The sequence below is a fragment of the Oncorhynchus gorbuscha genome, linkage group LG02 (assembly GCF_021184085.1).
Source record: "Oncorhynchus gorbuscha isolate QuinsamMale2020 ecotype Even-year linkage group LG02, OgorEven_v1.0, whole genome shotgun sequence".
Classification (NCBI taxonomy): domain Eukaryota; kingdom Metazoa; phylum Chordata; class Actinopteri; order Salmoniformes; family Salmonidae; genus Oncorhynchus; species Oncorhynchus gorbuscha.
In genome coordinates this window covers 2,788,765-2,807,972 of record NC_060174.1, presented here as the reverse complement: position 1 = coordinate 2,807,972, position 19,208 = coordinate 2,788,765, and the positions used below count along the sequence as shown (strand labels likewise).

The window sequence follows — 19,208 nt, the reverse complement described above, 5'->3', positions numbered from 1 at the left end:
GTGGCACCAGCCACCACTGATAACACACATCTGTTGACGCTCTTGGACAGTTCTATAAAAAGTCAGGACGAGACACAATATTGACAGAACAATTTCAACACGGCATTGAAAGAGTCTCCTAGCGCTAGTTTTGTCACCAAAACCTGAACCGCTCTAACTAACACGGTTCTAAATAACTGGAGCTCTCTGTATTGGATCTGGACAGAGCTCTCTGTATTGGATCGGACAGAGCTCTCTGTATTGGATCTGGACAGAGTCTCTGTATTGGATCTGGACAGAGTCTCTGTATTGGATCTGGAGCTCTCTGTATTGGATCTGGACAGAGGTCTCTGTATTGGATCTGGACAGAGGTCTCTGTATTGGATCTGGACAGAGGTCTCTGTATTGGATCTGGACAGAGGTCTCTGTATTGGATCTGGACAGAGGTCTCTGTATTGGATCTGGACAGAGCTCTCTGTATTGGATCTGGACAGAGCTCTCTGTATTGGATCGGACAGAGCTCTCTGTATTGGATCTGGACAGAGCTCTCTGTATCGTTGAACAGTCTTGTCTAATACAGTCATTACAAGACTACTAACCCGTTTCCTTCTCTCTGTCCCGCTGTAGCTTTCTTCTGCGGCTGGGCTGCGCAGCCTGCCTGGACTGTTTCACAGCACAGGGCCTGACCAACATCTACCAGATCGAGAACTATAACTTGGAGGTGAGGCCTTGCCTGTCGCACGCACCTGTGTGGTTAAACTCAGAGAGAAGCGTCGGCTGGCTTCAGGAGGCCTGAGCCTTTGTGTAAGGCAAGAAAAAAAATTAAAAAGAATATGAAAAAGGAATGTTTATCTGTAAGTCATCTTTGTCTATTTTTTGTAATCAGAACTACTCTTCATTTTTTGGGCTGCCTGGCGCCGAGCCTAGGCTGAGAGCATTGGGCTGCCTGCTGGGGCCCTGGGCCTAGCCTGAGAGCATTGGGCTGCCTGCTGGGCCCTGGGCCTAGCCTGAGAGAGAAGACTAAACGAGGCTAAAGAGACTAACCCCCAGTGTGTGATGTCATCCCCGTCCACAGGACCTGTCCCGGCTGAAGATCCCGCAGGAGTTCCAGCACGTCATCTGGAAGGGCATCATGGAGCACCGGCAGAGCATGGAGTTCTCCCCTCCTCCCCACATCCTGCGTACCTCCAGCGGGGCCTCCGCCGTCAGCGTAGGGTCCTCCGAGGCCCGCGGCGAGCGGGTCATAGACGCCGTGCGCTTCACCCTGCGCCAGACCATCTCCTTCCCTCCGCGTGACGACTGGTCCGACTTCTCCTTCGACCTGGACTCCCGACGCAACAAGCAGCAGCGCATCAAAGAGGAGGGGGAATAGAAAACCTCTCACACTCTGGATGGAATTTCAATCTTAAGGCGCACTGTTGACAAGCGCACTGTACCAATGGGTCTGTAAAAACGGCCATTTTCCTGTCATTCAGAGATCACTTTTACAGTAAACGCTGGGGATGTTGGCTCAAGCGTACATTATCATTATCATTACCATTCGAGTGCGGTACGCTTGTCGACAATGGGCCTTGGATTAAAGCCCTGCCTCTGTCACACACCTGTTGACCAGCCATTCTCGTATCACGGTCCAGAACTAGGAATTCTCTGCTTCAAAGTGCTCTGGGTCCGGTTTCCTCAAAAGCATCGAAGTTCATTGTTAGAACAACCCTCGTTTTGGAGCAGAACACAAAAACCACTGTTGGAAGTTGTTCACCGACCTCAGACCAGCTAAGTACATCGTCATAAGACCTGACTTACATCGCTAGTGGGAAACTGGACCCTGGTCCTTAGTTCAGATATCCTAAATAGCAAAATACTATGCAAATAAAAATGCACTTATTTTATGGTTTTAGAAAAGCCTTCCATAGCTGCCAGCTAGAGGATGAGACAAATTATGGTTTTAGAAAAGCCTTCCATAGCTGCCAGCTAGAGGATGAGACAAATTATGGTTTTAGAAAAGCCTTCCATAGCTGCCAGCTAGAGGATGAGACAAATTATGGTTTTAGAAAAGCCTTCCATAGCTGCCAGCTAGAGGGTGAGACAAATTATGGTTTTAGAAAAGATACATTTCATAATTTTTCAACAACAAAAAATAATTCACATTTCTTGAGACAAAACTCTTAACTGCTTTTTGTGATTTGCTTTGATAGGTTCTATAATCCATTCCGATGCTAAAGCGTGAGAGGAAAAAGGGGATTTGTTGTTGTTGTTGTTGTTGTTGTTGTTGGGCCAAAGAAGGTGTATGGACAGAATTCAATCCAAAGTGCGTTATGACAGAGGAGACCGTAAAAATTATAAAGATAGAAAAATGTGTGTGTGTAGGTGCTTCTGTCTTGCTGTTGACCCACTTAGCAAACATCTGTCAACTGCTACCATTTCATAAATAAATTATAAACTCATTCACAAATATTGCAAAGAAAACAGCAGGATATACACTCAGTGGAAAGTTTATTAGGTACACCCATCTAGTACCGGGTCAGACCCTTTTTGCCTCCAGAACAGCCTGAATTCTTCAGGAAATTGATTGTGTGGTGTCCAAACGTTGCTCAATTGGTATCAAGAGACCTGAATGTGTGGCAGGAAAACATTCCCCACAGCATTACACCACCAGCCTGTACTGGGGGGGCGATGAGTTTCTGCCAAATCCTGACACTGCCATCAGTGTAATGTACCAGGAATTGGCATTCGTCGGACCAGGCGATGTTCACACTCCTCAAATTGTCCAGTGCTGTCGCCCACTGGAACCTCTTCCTCTTGTTTTAATCTGATGGGAGTAGAACCCGGTGTTGCAATAGAACCATCCGTGACAAAGACGGACGCGTTGTGCGTTTCCGAGACGCTGTTCTGCACACCACTGTTGTACTGTGTCGTTAATGGTCTGTTAGCTTTGCACGATTCAAGCCATTTCTCCTTGGCTTTGGTCCAAATTAAAATGTTACATTGTTGTTAGTGGTTATACTAAATAAACAATCCTCTATATATATACACACACACGTTGCTTTGGTTTACATTGTGAACCTAGCAAGTAGTAGTAGCAGCTTCTTAACTTCTTAACTCATAGTAAAATAATCATTGGTGTGTGTATAAAGTAGAGGCCACATGCAACCAAATGTAACTTTATTTTTTTCGCATTTCAATTCACAAGATCTAATGAACCGTCAACAATTGACGCAAAGCAAGCGCACCACGGGGCAGAGAAGCAACTTTCATCGATTTCAAAGCATTTCCTCAAATGCTGATGCTCAATGTCGGATGCCTGATAGCCAAGGACCGTTACTAAGGGAAGCTAGTGTTGCTGGTCAAGGACTGTTACTAAGGGAAGTTAGTAACAGTCCTTGACCAGCAACACTAACTTCCCTTAGTAACAGTCCTTGACCAGCAACACTAAGGGAAGCTAGTGTTGCTGGTCAAGGACCGTTACTAAGGGAAGCTAGTGTTGCTGATCAAGGACCGTTACTAAGGGAAGCTAGTGTTGCCGGTCAAGGACCGTTGCTAAGGGAAGCTAGTGTTGCTGATTAAGGACCATTGCTAAGGGAAGCTAGTGTTGCTGGTCAAGGACCGTTGCTAAGGGAAGCTAGTGTTGCTGATTAAGGACCGTTACTAAAAGGGAAGCTAGTGTTGCCGATTAAGGACCGTTACTAAGGGAAGTTAGTGTTGCTATGAGGCTACCAGCTACATTAGCTTGTAGGCTAGCGGACCTTTCATACGTTTTGTGGAAACACATGTACGACCTCCCGAAAACATTACTGAAATGAATATGGTGCTTTTCCACCCGCTTACTTTAAAAATAAATATGTATTTATCGGTGCTGTTGACCGATAATGGTAAACTTCTCAACTGCCATAGTGCGGCCACCGGAAGTAACCTCACAACTGGCGAGTGGCGGCCTCTAGTGGCCATATTGGTACTGCGCTAAATACGGGCCAAAAAAATGATAAAATACTCATATTACACTTCGGCTCAAGCCTAAATTACCATTAACAGTATAAATGTGCTGCTCTGTTCTTTACCGCACCTTGGGTTGAATCCCGCTCTGTTGCTCTAGACGGGACTGTCGTGATCGCCTGCTGTTTTTAGTCCACAACACTGTTTTTGCCTGCTGGTCACAAGCCGGTCTTGATTGTATACATTTCAAGATACATATTTTTTACTTTGTGTCAGAGAAAAGTGTGATTAATAATGCTGTTTAAAGGTTGGATTGGTTGATTTCTTTTTTTTTTTAATACCACAAAACAAGTTATTGCCTTGTATCGTGCATCGTTACTGCCTTGTATCGTGCATCGTTACTGCCTTGTATCGTGCATCGTTACTGCCTTGTATCGTGCATCGTTACTGCCTTGTATCGTGCATCGTTACTGCCTTGTATCGTGCATCGTTACTGCCTTGTATCGTGCATCGTTACTGCCTTGTATCCTGCTTCCAGGATGTTCAGAAACCTGGGGATTTATTTCCTTTTGTTCGTTAAACCATTGTGTTTATAACTCTTGGAGGAAATTACTGGAATTTTGCTACCCTCGTGTTGGTTAAACTATCGTGTTTATAACTACTTACTGTATTTCTACGTGAATAAGAATTTCATTACCACACAAACTTTTATCTGAAGTAATTTAACAACTCAACACGCTCATAGCCCTCAAGGTGATAACAATACTGTTACAGATCATCTTTGGTATTGCCCCCCCCCCCACCCCACCAAAAAAATAGCACCCTACGGTCGAAAGTATAGGGAGGCATTTGGGATGAATTCCATTGTCTGCTTGTTCTCGTCGTCTGTAACACGATGTACAGTCTCTTGTATTTTGTCTGTTGAACATTTACTCTGGTCAATTTTTCATTTTTCTTACAAACGCTCCTTTTGATTGGTCTTGCAGGATTTTTGGAACCCCATTTTGTTGTTGTTGTTGTTGTTGTTGTTGTTGTTACAGATTAACTTGATAGATGGCCCAAACTATTGAGATCATTGTATATACATTTGTATAGTTATTTTCTAAAAGCTACATGCTGTTATGTATTTTTTACTAAAAAATAAATAAAAAAATTAAAAAAGATTGGACTTAGAATAGTGCATGGTTAAAAGCCATTATGGTACAAAAGGGGTTCGGGTTATTTCTACTCATTTAATGAATAACAATCGGCGTCTCAACAAGTCACTGTTCTCACGAAGCGGTCTGTGTAGTGTTGCCATAAACACAGTTTATATAATTTCAATATTAAAAAAAGTGTGATAACTACTGAATGAACATGCTATGAATGACCCTAGTATGTCATTCTGTTGGTACATTGAAAGCAGAACCTCGTACTGTAATCTGCGGTTCCACAATTTTGTAAAATGAATTGTAAATAATGTTGCAATGTACTTATTTTGATAAACAAAAAAAATAAAAATATCCCAAGTATATCAAATGCTGTTGCAGTTTGTAATATGCCCATTAGTGACACTAAAACGTGCAGATGGCCTTACATTAAAGCAGAATAGTCATTTATTGGCAGTACTAAGTGAGCCTGTACACTGTGTGGTCTTTGAGAGACAAACAGATAAGATGAACATAAGCAATAGGCTTATTGTGTTTCCCCTCCAGCCGGTGGTCAGGGGAGGCAGGTGCTAGTTGGGCTTCAACTTATAAAGGGGAGGCAGGTGCTAGTTGAGCTTCAACTTATGAGTTGAGCTTCAACTTATGGGGAGGCAGGTGCTAGTTGAGCTTCAACTTATAAAGGGGAGGCAGGTGCTAGTTGAGCTTCAACTTATAAAGGGGAGGCAGGTGCTAGTTGAGCTTCAACTTATAAAGGGGAGGCAGGTGCTAGTTGAGCTTCAACTTATAAAGGGGAGGCAGGTGCTAGTTGAGCTTCAACTTATAAAGGGGAGGCAGGTGCTAGTTGAGCTTCAACTTATAAAGGGGAGGCAGGTGCTAGTTGAGCTTCAACTTATAAGGGGAGGCAGGTGCTAGTTGAGCTTCAACTTATAAAGGGGAGGCAGGTGCTAGTTGAGCTTCAACTTATAAAGGGGAGGCAGGTGCTAGTTGAGCTTCAACTTATAAAGGGAGGCAGGTGCTAGTTGAGCTTCAACTTAAAGGGGAGGCAGGTGCTAGTTGAGCTTCAACTTATAAAGGGGAGGGGAGGCAGGTGCTAGTTGAGCTTCAACTTATAGTTGAGCTTCAACTTATAAAGGGGAGGCAGGTGCTAGTTGAGCTTCAACTTATAAAGGGGAGGCAGGTGCTAGTTGAGCTTCAACTTATAAAGGGGAGGCAGGTGCTAGTTGAGCTTCAACTTATAAAGGGGAGGCAGGTGCTAGTTGAGCTTCAACTTATAAAGGGGAGGCAGGTGCTAGTTGAGCTTCAACTTATAAAGGGGAGGCAGGTGCTAGTTGAGCTTCAACTTATAAAGGGGAGGCAGGTGCTAGTTGAGCTTCAACTTATAAAGGGGAGGCAGGTGCTAGTTGAGCTTCAACTTATAAAGGGGAGGCAGGTGCTAGTTGAGCTTCAACTTATAAAGGGGAGGCAGGTGCTAGTTGAGCTTCAACTTATAAAGGGGAGGCAGGTGCTAGTTGAGCTTCAACTTATAAATGGGGGAAGTGATACCAGACGGTGAGGGATACCAGACGGTGAGGGATACCAGACGGTGAGGGATACCAGACGGTGAGGGATACCAGACGGTGAGTGATCAGGCTCATGTTAAAACAAGGCTTGTACAAACATAGTAAATAAAACATGAAAACTGGATTATTTTATCATTTAATAAAATATCTGAGATTCAACGGTATGTGGTGAGATTCATGAATGCATCAACTTCGTCCAGATTAATACAGAATATTTTAAATGACTGCCACTATTTACACACAAGACTGGATTGAGCTTTAAATCAAATTCAGTTCGTTCAATCTATATATTCAGTAAAAAATGGTCAACTTTGTACCTTTCTGTCCCACTGTAGACAAGAGGGGCCTGTTCAATTGGGGGAAAACAAGGGAGCAGTACCTGAATTCGTCTCATAAGAACACATTGTTTTCCATTGCAGAATGTTTTGCTACAGTTGTGCCCTAATGAACACCGCCCAGGTATCTGACACATTCCCCTTTCCTCCACCTCAGACTGACAGTCCTGTGTCAACCTGTCCACCTGGGTTGTGATAGGTCAGGGATACGAGAGTCACTCCACCTGGTTCAGGATTAGGGATATTAGTGGCTATGCGAGTCATTCTTGCTGTCCACTAAGTGGTCCGTCACGTCACTCCACCCCTGGTCCGTCACGTCACTCCACCCCTGGTCCGTCACGTCACTCCACCCCTGGTCCGTCACGTCACTCCACCCCTGGTCCGTCACGTCACTCCACCCCTGGTCCGTCACGTCACTCCACCCCTGGTCCGTCACGTCACTCCACCCCTGGTCCGTCACGTCACTCCACCCCTGGTCCGTCACGTCACTCCACCCCTGGTCCGTCACGTCACTCCACCCCTGGTCCGTCACGTCACTCCACCCCTGCCCCGTCACGTCACTCCACCCCTGCCCCGTCACGTCACTCCACCCCTGCCCCGTCACGTCACTCCACCCCTGCCATGTGTACCACATCCATGGTTTGTATAACCTCTTGCTCCTCCAGCTTCACCCCCCCAGGCAGTACACTCTGCTGAGACAGCACATAGTTCACCACCTGCATGATGCTCTGGTCCGACAAGGTCGCGACCCCGTCACCCTGAACGGCCTGAACCGCCTCCACAGTCTCCTCCGTGATCAGCACAGTCTCGATCTCCTCGGCCGGCGGTGCCTGGACGGGCCGGAGCTCGGGGGGGAGATCAGAAGCCAGGATGGAGACGGCGTGTTCCACCTGAGTACCCTGGTTGTGAAACTGTAGCGTATCTTTCTCCAGCATGATCTTCCCCGGCAGGAGGTCGCCGTGGTACTTGGTCATGTGCTTCCGTAGGGAGCGGGCATCGATGTGGGCTTCCTGGCACTCGGGGCACACGTAAGGGCGCTCGCCGGTGTGGGTTCGTACGTGTCTCTTCAGAGAGCGGGCGTCGGCCCAGGCTACGCCGCACGTCAGACACTCAAAGGGTTTGACTCCTGAGAGAAGAGGACAGGTGTTACAACGCAGTCCTATAGACTCCTATTCTCTAGCCACCCAATCAACACCTGTCTGTAAGGTGAGTGAACCTATTAACATTAACAAGGCCTCGTTGGACCCTCCCCCTTCCTGACAATGACGCCCGGGCAAATGAAGACAACAAAAATCAGTAGCGTCGACATCATTATCAGTAGCCTCGACATCATTATCAGTAGCCTCGACATCATTATCAGTAGCCTCGACATCATTATAAGTAGCCTCGACATCATTATCAGTAGCCTCGACATCATTATCAGTAACATCATTATCAGTAACATCATTATCAGTAGCCTCGACATCATTATCAGTAACATCATTATCAGTAACATCATTATCAGTAGCCTCGACATCATTATCAGTAGCCTCGACATCATTATCAGTAACATCATTACCAGTAGCCTCGACATCATTACCAGTAGCCTCGACATCATTACCAGTAGCCTCGACATCATTACCAGTAGCCTCGACATCATTACCAGTAGCCTCGACATCATTACCAGTAGCCTCGACATCATTACCAGTAGCCTCGACATCATTACCAGTAGCCTCGACATCATTATCAGTAGCCTCGACATCATTATCAGTAGCCTCGACATTATTATCAGTAACATCATTATCAGTAGCCTCGACATCATTATCAGTAACATCATTATCAGTAGCCTCGACATCATTATCAGTAACATCATTATCAGTAGCCTCGACATTATTATCAGTAACATCATTATCAGTAGCCTCGACATCATTATCAGTAGCCTCGACATCATTATCAGTAGCCTCGACATCATTACCAGTAGCCTCGACATCATTATCAGTAACATCATCAGTAACATCATTATCAGTAGCCTCGACATCATTATCAGTAGCCTCGGCATCATTACCAGTAGCCTCGGCATCATTACCAGTAGCCTCGGCATCATTACCAGTAGCCTCGGCATCATTACCAGTAGCCTCGATATCATTATCAGTAGCCTCGACATCATTATCAGTAACATCATTATCAGTAGCCTCAACATTATTATCAGTAACATCATTATCAGTAGCCTCGACATCATTACCAGTAGCCTCGACATCATTACCAGTAACATCATTATCAGTAGCCTCGACATCATTATCAGTAGCCTCGACATCATTATCAGTAGCCTCGACATCATTACCAGTAGCCTCGACATCATTACCAGTAGCCTCGACATCATTATCAGTAACATCATTATCAGTAACATCATTATCAGTAGCCTCGACATCATTATCAGTAGCCTCGGCATCATTACCAGTAGCCTCGACATCATTACCAGTAGCCTCGATATCATTATCAGTAACATCATTATCAGTAGCCTCAACATTATTATCAGTAACATCATTATCAGTAGCCTCGACATCATTACCAGTAGCCTCGACATCATTACCAGTAACATCATTATCAGTAGCCTCGACATCATTATCAGTAGCCTCGACATCATTACCAGTAACATCATTATCAGTAGCCTCAACATTATTACCAGTAACATCATTATCAGTAGCCTCGACATCATTATAAGCACCAAGTGTGCTTGACAAATAGTGAAAAATCGGCACAAATGCAATAATGGCATTATAGTGAATACAAAGTGTCGATATGACAGCAGTCAAAAATAGTCCGTGGTCAGTTATTGGACATTATTTGTGGCCTCGCGCCCGCTTACAGAATGGCATAGGGCATCAGTTGGATCTTATTTAGCCGTTGTCACTTATAACAGTTGTTATTCTAAACCAATCAGATGATGCATCCATAACAGTTGTTATTCTAATCCAATCAGATGATGCATCCATAACAGTTGTTATTCTAATCCAATCAGATGATGCATCCATAACAGTTGTTACTCTAACCCAATCAGATGATGTATCTATAACAGTTGTTACTCTAACCCAATCAGATGATGTATTATTAAGTTGTATACGTTCCCACTAGTGGCCATTTTCAAAGCTGCATAGAAACAGTGGGGACGACCCTCAGACACTGTTTAGTACCTTCAGATGAGTGATCATACTTTATGTAAAACAAAGAGGGCATTAATTACCATACCATGGGCATGAATTACCATACCATGGGCATGAATTACCATATCATGGGCATGAATTACCATATCATGGGCATGAATTACAATATCATGGGCATGAATTACAATATCATGGGCATGAATTACAATATCATGGGCATGAATTACCATATCATGGGCATTAATTACCACATCATGGGCATTAATTACCACATCATGGGCATTAATTACCACATCATGGGCATTAATTACCACATCTTGCCAATTGAAAATGTTTTTTTTTTATGCTAGCGGTCGTGAATGCATGTCAGGCACACAGTAGCAACGTAACTTGAACTAAAACAAGTTTCACATCTTACATTTTCAAATGCATTTTGTCTTATTACTGTAAAAGGAACATTGTATTGTACTCAAATGTACTAAATCAGGTGTATTTCAGGTGGGCTTAGACTCTGCTATTCCCCTTTTCACCATATATCACTGTTCAGGCCGGTTTGCATTGAACCACATGGGGATAGTGTGTTGATATGTATAATATATAATAAACATGGGCATGAATGTTCTGTTCAGATTTAAGTTGATTAAAACACTCAAAAACTACAGTGACGCAGAGCGACAGGTAGCGAGCGGTTGACGCAGAGAGACAGGTAGCGAGCGGTTGACGCAGAGAGACAGGTAGCGAGCGGTTGACGCAGAGAGACGGGTAGCGAGAGGTTGACGCAGAGGGACGGGTAGCGGTTGACGCAGAGACAGGTAGCGAGCGGTTGACGCAGAGAGACAGGTAGCGAGCGGTTGAGAGGTTGACGCAGAGAGACAGGTAGCGAGCGGTTGACGCAGAGAGACAGGTAGCGAGCGGTTGACGCAGAGAGACAGGTAGCGAGCGGTTGACGCAGAGAGACAGGTAGCGAGCGGTTGACGCAGAGAGACAGGTAGAGAGCGAGCGGTTGACGCAGAGAGACAGACGAGAGAGCGCAGAGAGCGGTTAGCGCAGAGAGAGACAGGTACGCAGAGAGACGGGTAGCGGTTGACGCAGAGAGACAGGTAGCGAGCGGTTGACGCAGAGAGACAGGTAGCGAGAGGTTGACGCAGAGAGACAGGTAGCGAGAGGTTGACGCAGAGAGACAGGTAGCGGTTGACGCAGAGAGACGGGTAGCGGTTGACGCAGAGAGACGGGTAGCGGTTGACACAGAGAGACGGGTAGCGGTTGACACAGAGAGACGGGTAGCGGTTGACACAGAGAGACGGGTAGCGGTTGACGCAGAGAGACAGGTAGCGGTTGACGCAGAGAGACAGGTAGCAGTTGACGCAGAGAGACAGGTAGCAGTTGACGCAGAGAGACAGGTAGCGAGCGGTTGACGCAGAGAGACAGGTAGCGAGCGGTTGACGCAGAGAGACAGGTAGCGGTTTACTGTTTGAGACCATTTAGAGTACATATACCCTATATCATCAAGGAGTGGTACGTTTTACTGTTAGAGTAGATATACCCTATATCATCAAGGAGTAGTACGTTTTACTGTTAGAGACCATTTAGAGTCCATATACCCTATATCATCAAGGAGTGGTACGTTTTACTGTTAGAGTCCATTTAGATCCAGTTAAACAGTACAGCGTTAGATGGTGCCCGTATAGTAATGGCATGCATCGCTCCAGCTATGAACTTGAGAGAGCTCACATTTCTCCAGCCACATCCCCCAGGTTTATAGTAAACCAAGTGCCATTAGGCTGAAGACATATTGTGGCTTTACGTGCGAGTGTGTGTGTGTGTGTGTGTCTCACCCTGGTGGTTGTTCATGTGTCGTCTGTACTCTCTGAGCTGGGTGAACTTCCTGCCACAGTGTTCACACTCTCTCTCTAGGTTCTGCTTGACTCGGCCCTTCTTGCCGTGCGTGGCCTTCTTCACGTGTCTCCGGAACAGGGCCTTCTCAAAGAACTCCTTACCACAGACGTTACACCTACAGGACAGAGGATTAACAATCAAATATCATCAAGGAAAAACCTTTTTACATCAACAATTGTCACAAAGTACTTTAAATCATCCCTCCATCCCTCACTCGTTTAAATCATCCCTCCATCCCTCACTCGTTTAAATCATCCCTCCATCCCTCACTCGTTTAAATCATCCCTCAATCCCCCACTCACTCGTTTAAATCATCCCTCCATCCCTCATCCCCCACTCCTCGTTTAAATCATCCCTCCATCCCCCACTCACTCGTTAGCAACAGAGACAAAATTAATAACATCTGAAAAACGAATTAGTATGAAGATGTTTAAATGAACACATGCCGTTTCATGTCTGAACGTAAACTAAATGTGTCAGTTTGTGAAGGTTTTAGTGGTATCCTAACCTACCTAGTGGTATCCTAACCTACCTAGTGGTATCCTAACCTAGCAGGCTAAAAGAAACGCCTGTTGTCAAGGTTGGTCTCAACCTTTAAGTCTTTACTGAAGACTCATCTCTTCAGTGGGTCATATGATTGAGTGTAGTCTGGCACAGGTGTGGGAGGGTGAACGGAAAGGCTCTGGAGCAACGAACCGCCCTTGCAGTCTCTGCCTGGCCGGTTCCCCTCTCTCCACTGGGATTCTCTGCCTCTAACCCCAATTACAGGGGCTGAGTCACTGGCTTACTGGGGCTCTCTCATGCCGTCCCTGGAAGGGGTGCATCACCTGAGTGGGTTGATTCACTGATGTGGTCATCCTGTCTGGGTTGGCGCCCACCCTTGGGTTGTGCCGTGGCGGATATCTTTGTGGGCTATACTCAGCCTTGTCTCAGGATGGTAGGTTGGTGGTTGAAGATATCCCTCTAGTGGTGTGGGGGCTGTGCTTTGGCAAAGTCGGTGGGGTTATATCCTTCCTGTTTGGCCCTGTCCGGGGGTGTCCTCAGATGGGGCCACAGTGTCTCCTGACCCCTCCTGTCTCAGCCTCCAGTATTTATGCTGCAGTAGTTTATGTGTCGGGGGGCTAGGGTCAATTTGTTATATCTGGGGTACTTATCCTGTTTTATCCGGTGTCCTGTGTGAATCTAAGTGTGCGTTCTCTAATTCTCTCTTTCTTTCTCTCTCGGAGGACCTGAGCCCTAGGACCATGCCTCAGGACTACCTGACATGATGACTCCTTGCTGTCCCCAGTCCACCTGGCCGTGCTGCTGCTCCAGTTTCAACTGTTCTGCCTTATTATTATTTGACCATGCTGGTCATTTATGAACATTTGAACATCTTGGCCATGTTCTGTTATAATCTCTACCCGACACAGCCAGAAGAGGACTGGCCACCCCTCATAGCCTGGTTCCTCTCTAGGTTTCTTCCTAGGTTCTGGCCTTTCTAGGGAGTTTTTCCTAGCCACCGTGCTTCTACACCTGCATTGCTTGGGGGTTTAGGCTGGGTTTCTGTACAGCACTTTGAGATATCAGCTGATGTACGAAGGGCTATATAAATAAATTTGATTTGGGGCCGAGCCTCCTGCCATCCAGGACCTCTATACCAGGCGTTGTCAGAGGAAGGGCCCCACGTCATAGACTGTTCTCTCTGCTACCGCACAGCAAACGGTAACGATATCAGGAACCAACAGGATCCTGAACAGCTTCTACCCCCGAAAGCCATAAGACTGATAAATAGTTAACAAAATAGCTACCTGGGCTATCTGCATTGACCCATTTTTAACTTCCTATCGTTTACCACCTGTCAAGTCGTTCCTAGTTATATGTGCATACCTACCTCAATTAGCTCGTAGCCTGGCAGGTCAACTTGGTACCGTATATTGTTACTTATTGTGTTTATATTTGATTACGTGTTTTTAGTTTTCTATTATTCTTCTCTCTGCGTTGTCGGGAAGGACCCGTAACTAAGCATTTCACTGTTAGACCACGCCGGTTGTTTACCAAGCATGTGATGAATAGAATTAGATTTCTATGGTGGTGACTTACTTGTAAGGCTCTGCCACACTGTGGGACTTCACATGGGAATACCAGTCCTTCTTCCAACTGTAACACTTCCCACATACCTGATAGAATATAACACCAAACACAGCTGTAACACTTCCCACATACCTGATAGAATATAACCCAACACAGCTATAACACTTCCCCATACCTGATACAATATAACCCAACACAGCTATAACACTTCCCACCTACCTGATATAATATAACCCAACACAGCTATAACACTTCCCACCTACCTGATACAATATAACCCAACACAGCTATAACACTTCCCACATACCTGATACAATATAACCCAACACAGCTATAACACTTCCCACCTACCTGATACAATATAACCCAACACAGCTATAACACTTCCCACGTACCTGATAGAACACAATATAACCCAACACAGCTATAACACTTCCCACCTACCTGATACAATATAACCCAACACAGCTATAACACTTCCCACATACCTGATACAATATAACCCAACACAGCTATAACACTTCCCACCTACCTGATACAATATAACCCAACACAGCTATAACACTTCCCACGTACCTGATAGAACACAATATAACCCAACACAGCTATAACACTTCCCACCTACCTGATACAATATAACCCAACACAGCTATAACACTTCCCACATATCTGATACAATATAACCCAACACAGCTATAACACTTCTCACCTACCTGATACAGTATAACCCAACACAGCTATAACACTTCCCACCTACCTGATACAGTATAACCCAACACAGCTATAACACTTCCCACCTACCTGATACAGTATAACCCAACACAGCTATAACACTTCCCACCTACCTGATACAGTATAACCCAACACAGCTATAACACTTCCCACCTACCTGATATAATATAACACCCAACACAGCTATAACACTTCCCACCTACCTGATACAGTATAACCCAACACAGCTATAACACTTCCCACCTACCTGATAGAATAAAGCACCATTATTAATAGTATTATTCCCCACCTGACACTGGAAGGGCTTGAGTCCCAGGTGTTTGTTCATGTGCTGCTGCAGGTCTTTGGCCTCAAAGAAACTCTTATCACAGCTGGAGGAGAGAAGGGGATACAGACCAGTCAGGACAGGCACGACATCACATACTGTATGTATGTACTGTATGTATGTACTGTATGTATGTACTGTATGTATGTACTGTATGTATGTACTGTATGTATGCATGTATGTATGCATGTATGTATACACACTTGAGTCTACAAAACATTAGGAACACCACCATAATATTGAGTTGCATCCGCCTTTTGCCCTCAGAACAGCCTCAATTAGTTGAGGGTATGGGGGTACGTTCCACTGGGATGTTGATCCATGTTGACTCCAATGCTTCCCACAGTTGGCTACTAGTGGATCTCTACTTCAAATAGCTCGTTCCATCTCATTGGACTGGGCTGAGATCTGGGGACCGGGCTGAGATCTGGGGACCGGGCTGAGATCTGGGGACCGGGCTGAGATCTGGGGACCGGGCAGGCCACAGCAGTAAGCTAAATTCATGAGGAACCTATATATCCAATATCCTACAGGGTGGAGGAACCAATAGATCCAATAGCCTACAGGGTGGAGGAACCAATAGATCCTATAGCCTACAGGGTGGAGGAACCAATAGATCCAATAGCCTACAGGGTGGAGGAACCAATAGATCCAATAGCCTACAGGGTGGAGGAACCAATAGATCCTATAGCCTACAGGGTGGAGGAACCAATAGATCCAATAGCCTACAGGGTGGAGGAACCAATAGATCCAATATCCTACAGGGTGGAGGAACCAATAGATCCAATAGCCTACAGGGTGGAGGAACCAATAGATCCAATATCCTACAGGGTGGAGGAACCAATAGATCCAATATCCTACAGGGTGGAGGAACCAATAGATCCAATAGCCTACAGGGTGGAGGAACCGATAGATCCAATAGCCTACAGGGTGGAGAAACCCACCTTCAAAGAAATCCTACGTAAATTGGACAGACTGTACAAGTTACCGGGGAGAAGGCATTTCTCTCAAACAGCGGTCCCTACCTTGTTCAATAAGGTGAAAGGGGGGGGGGGGGTTCAGACAGATCTAAAGAACAGCAACAAAAATAGTTGCAACCTACATGGAATCCTACACAGCCGACAACCTGACTGAACGCCTGACTGACTGAGGCCTGACTGAGGCCTGACTGAAGCCTGACTGAAGCCTGACTGAAGCCTGACTGAAGCCTGACTGAGGCCTGACTGAAGCCTGACTGAGGCCTGACTGAAGCCTGACTGAAGCCTGACTGAAGCCTGACTGAAGCCTGACTGAGGCCTGACTGAACGCCTGACTGAACGCCTGACTGAAGCCTGACTGAAGCCCTGTATTCAGGAATGTCCACCAGAGTTGTCGCCAGAGAATTTCATGTTAATTTAACATTAAATTAATCAAGGGCCCTTGACAAAAATAAACAATGCTTCACAAATGTATTTAAATCCTTGTTAGTGAGCATTTCTCCTTTGCCAAGATAATCCATCCACCTGAATAGTGTGGGGTATCAAAAAGCTGATTAAACAGCATGATCATTACACAGGTGTACCTTGTGCTGGGGACAATAAAAGGACAATAAAATGTGCAGTTTTGTCACACGTCTCAAGTTGAGGGAGTGTGCAATTGGCATGCTGACTGCAGGAATGTCCACCAGAGTTGTCGCCAGAGAATGTTAATGTTAATTTCTCTACCATAAGCCACCTCCAACATCGTTTTAGAGAATTTGGCAGTAGGTCCAACCGGCCTCACAACGTGTAACCACGCCAACCCAGGACCTCCACATCCGGCTTCTTCACCTGCGGGATCATCTGAGACCAGCCACCCAGACAGCTGATGAAACTGTGGGTTTTGCACAACCAAAGAATTTCTGCACAAGCTGTCAGCTCATCTGCTCGTCTTCCTCACCAGGGTCTTGACCTGACTGCAGTTTAGCGTCGTAACTGACTTCAGTGGGCAAAATGTTCACCTTCGATGGCCACTGGCAACGCTGGAGATGTGTGCTCTTCACAATAAATCCCGGTTTCAGCTGTACTGGGCAGATGGCATCGTGTGGGCGAGTGGTTTGCTGATGATAATGGTTGTGAACAGAGTGCTCATGATGGCGGTGGGGTTATGGTATGGGCAGGCATAATTTATAGACAACGAACAATTGCATTGAAGAGGAGTGACAAGAATCCACAATCAACAGCCTGATCAACTCTATACGAAGGAGTTGTGTTGAGCTGCATGAGGCAAATGGTGGTCACACCAGATACTGACTGGTGTTCTGATCCACACCAGATACTGACTGGTGTTCTGATCCACACCAGATACTGACTGGTGTTCTGATCCACACCAGATACTGACTGGTGTTCTGATCCACACCAGATACTGACTGGTGTTCTGATCCACACCAGATACTGACTGGTGTTCTGATCCACACCAGATATTGACTGGTGTTCTGATCCACACCAGATATTGACTGGTGTTCTGATCCACGCCCCTACTTTGTTTTTAAGGTATCTATCAGTGACCAACAGATGCATATCTGTATTCCCAGTCATGTGAAATCCATAGATTAGGGCCTCATGAATTTATTTCAATTGTCAGATTTCCTGATATGAACTGTACCTCAGTAAACACCTGTTGCATTTATATTTTTATAACAGCAATATATTTATAGCCTTTTTGATGTTAAAATAAACTACGCTATGTGAAATGATTGTCCATGTATAAATGTTATTCAGATGCCCTAGCAAATACACAAACAAAATAGGCTAATTTTCTTGAATCATTCACAATATTGCATTTCCATTGGCCCGTTGTATTGGCACAATGAAATGTGCCTGTATTGTTGGTTTTTATTCAGCCAATCGTACTCTAGTTAAACCAAAGATTAGAATTAAATCGTATGGAAAATATTCCGGAGAACCTAAACAGGCTACCAAATAGATGATCGTAGAGTTGCGAATGGCAATGAAACAGGCCCAGCCAGGCATATGCCTCGTCTTCATCATTGGGTCAGTAGCATATGCCTCGTCTTCATCATTGGGTCAGTAGCATATGCCTCGTCTTCATCATTGGGTCAGTAGCGTACGCCTCGTCTTCATCATTGGCATATGCCTCATCTTCATCATTGGGTCAGTAGCATATGCCTCGTCTTCATCATTGAGTCAGTGGCATATGCCTAGTCTTCATCATTGGGTCAGTAGCATATGCCTCGTCTTCATCATTGGGTCAGTAGCATATGCCTCGTCTTCATCATTGGGTCAGTAGCATATGCCTAGTCTTCATCATTGGGTCAGTAGCATATGCCTAGTCTTCATCATTGGGTCAGTAGCATATGCCTCGTCTTCATCATTGGGTCAGTAGCATACGCCTCGTCTTCATCATTGGGTCAGTAGCATACGCCTCGTCTTCATCATTGGGTCAGTAGCATACGCCTCGTCTTCATCATTGGGGTCAGTCGTCTTCATCATTGGGTCAGTAGCATACGCCTCGTCTTCATCATTGGGTCAGTAGCATACGCCTCGTCTTCATCATTGGGTCAGTAGCATACGCCTCGTCTTCATCATTGGGTCAGTAGCATACGCCTTGTCTTCATCATTGGGTCAGTAGCATACGCCTCGTCTTCATCATTGGGTCAGTAGCATACGCCTCGTCTTCATCATTGGGTCAGTAGCATATGCCTCGTCTTCATCATTGGCATATGCCTCGTCTTCATCATTGGGTCAGTGGCATATGCCTAGTCTTCTTCATCATTGGCATATGCCTCGTCTTCATCTTAATTTACACTGATTGAAGCTGATTTAACAAGTGACCTCAATAAGAGATCACAGCTTCCATCAGGATTCACCTGGTCAGTCTATACCATGGAAAGAGCAGGTGTTCCTAATGTTTTGTACATAGCTACCACAGGCAATATTGCTCACACACCTAAAATAAACAGCTGACAGAGAAATACAGCAGGAATGAGCACACACACACACACACACACACACACACACACACACACACACACACACACACACACACACACACACACACACGAAAACCTACTTTATCGAAATGAATGTATGAGGAGAGAGAAGCAGGTTCCTTAC

At 45.4% G+C, this 19,208-nt stretch overlaps 2 protein-coding genes across 10 annotated transcripts in view; one reads left to right on the top strand and one right to left on the bottom strand.

The window, feature by feature from the left end:
- The window catches only part of tp63 (tumor protein p63), a 137,338-nt gene extending 134,000 nt beyond the window's left edge, over positions 1-3,338 (top strand). For all 6 annotated transcript variants that reach the window (XM_046299655.1, XM_046299656.1, XM_046299654.1 and 3 more), the window contains 2 exons: positions 607-700; positions 1,055-3,338. In XM_046299655.1, the coding sequence (XP_046155611.1) occupies positions 607-700; positions 1,055-1,351 (391 nt within the window). In that variant the 3' untranslated portion in view covers positions 1,352-3,338. The remainder of the gene's footprint in view (positions 1-606; positions 701-1,054) is intronic.
- Positions 3,339-6,177: 2,839 nt separating this feature from the next.
- The window catches only part of zbtb11 (zinc finger and BTB domain containing 11), a 37,819-nt gene continuing 24,788 nt past the window's right edge, over positions 6,178-19,208 (bottom strand). Inside the window, exons 9-13 of one of the 4 annotated variants that reach the window (XM_046299650.1) lie at positions 15,079-15,160; positions 14,067-14,143; positions 11,924-12,099; positions 7,563-8,074; positions 6,179-7,490 (exon numbers count right to left, since the gene is read on the bottom strand). In XM_046299650.1, coding sequence (XP_046155606.1) covers positions 7,482-7,490; positions 7,563-8,074; positions 11,924-12,099; positions 14,067-14,143; positions 15,079-15,160 — 856 coding nt within the window. In that variant the 3' untranslated portion in view covers positions 6,179-7,481. Of the gene's footprint in view, positions 8,075-11,923; positions 12,100-14,066; positions 14,144-14,359; positions 14,546-15,078; positions 15,161-19,208 lie in introns of those variants that run through there. The other 3 variants (XM_046299651.1, XM_046299649.1, XM_046299653.1) reach the window with 3 other exon arrangements.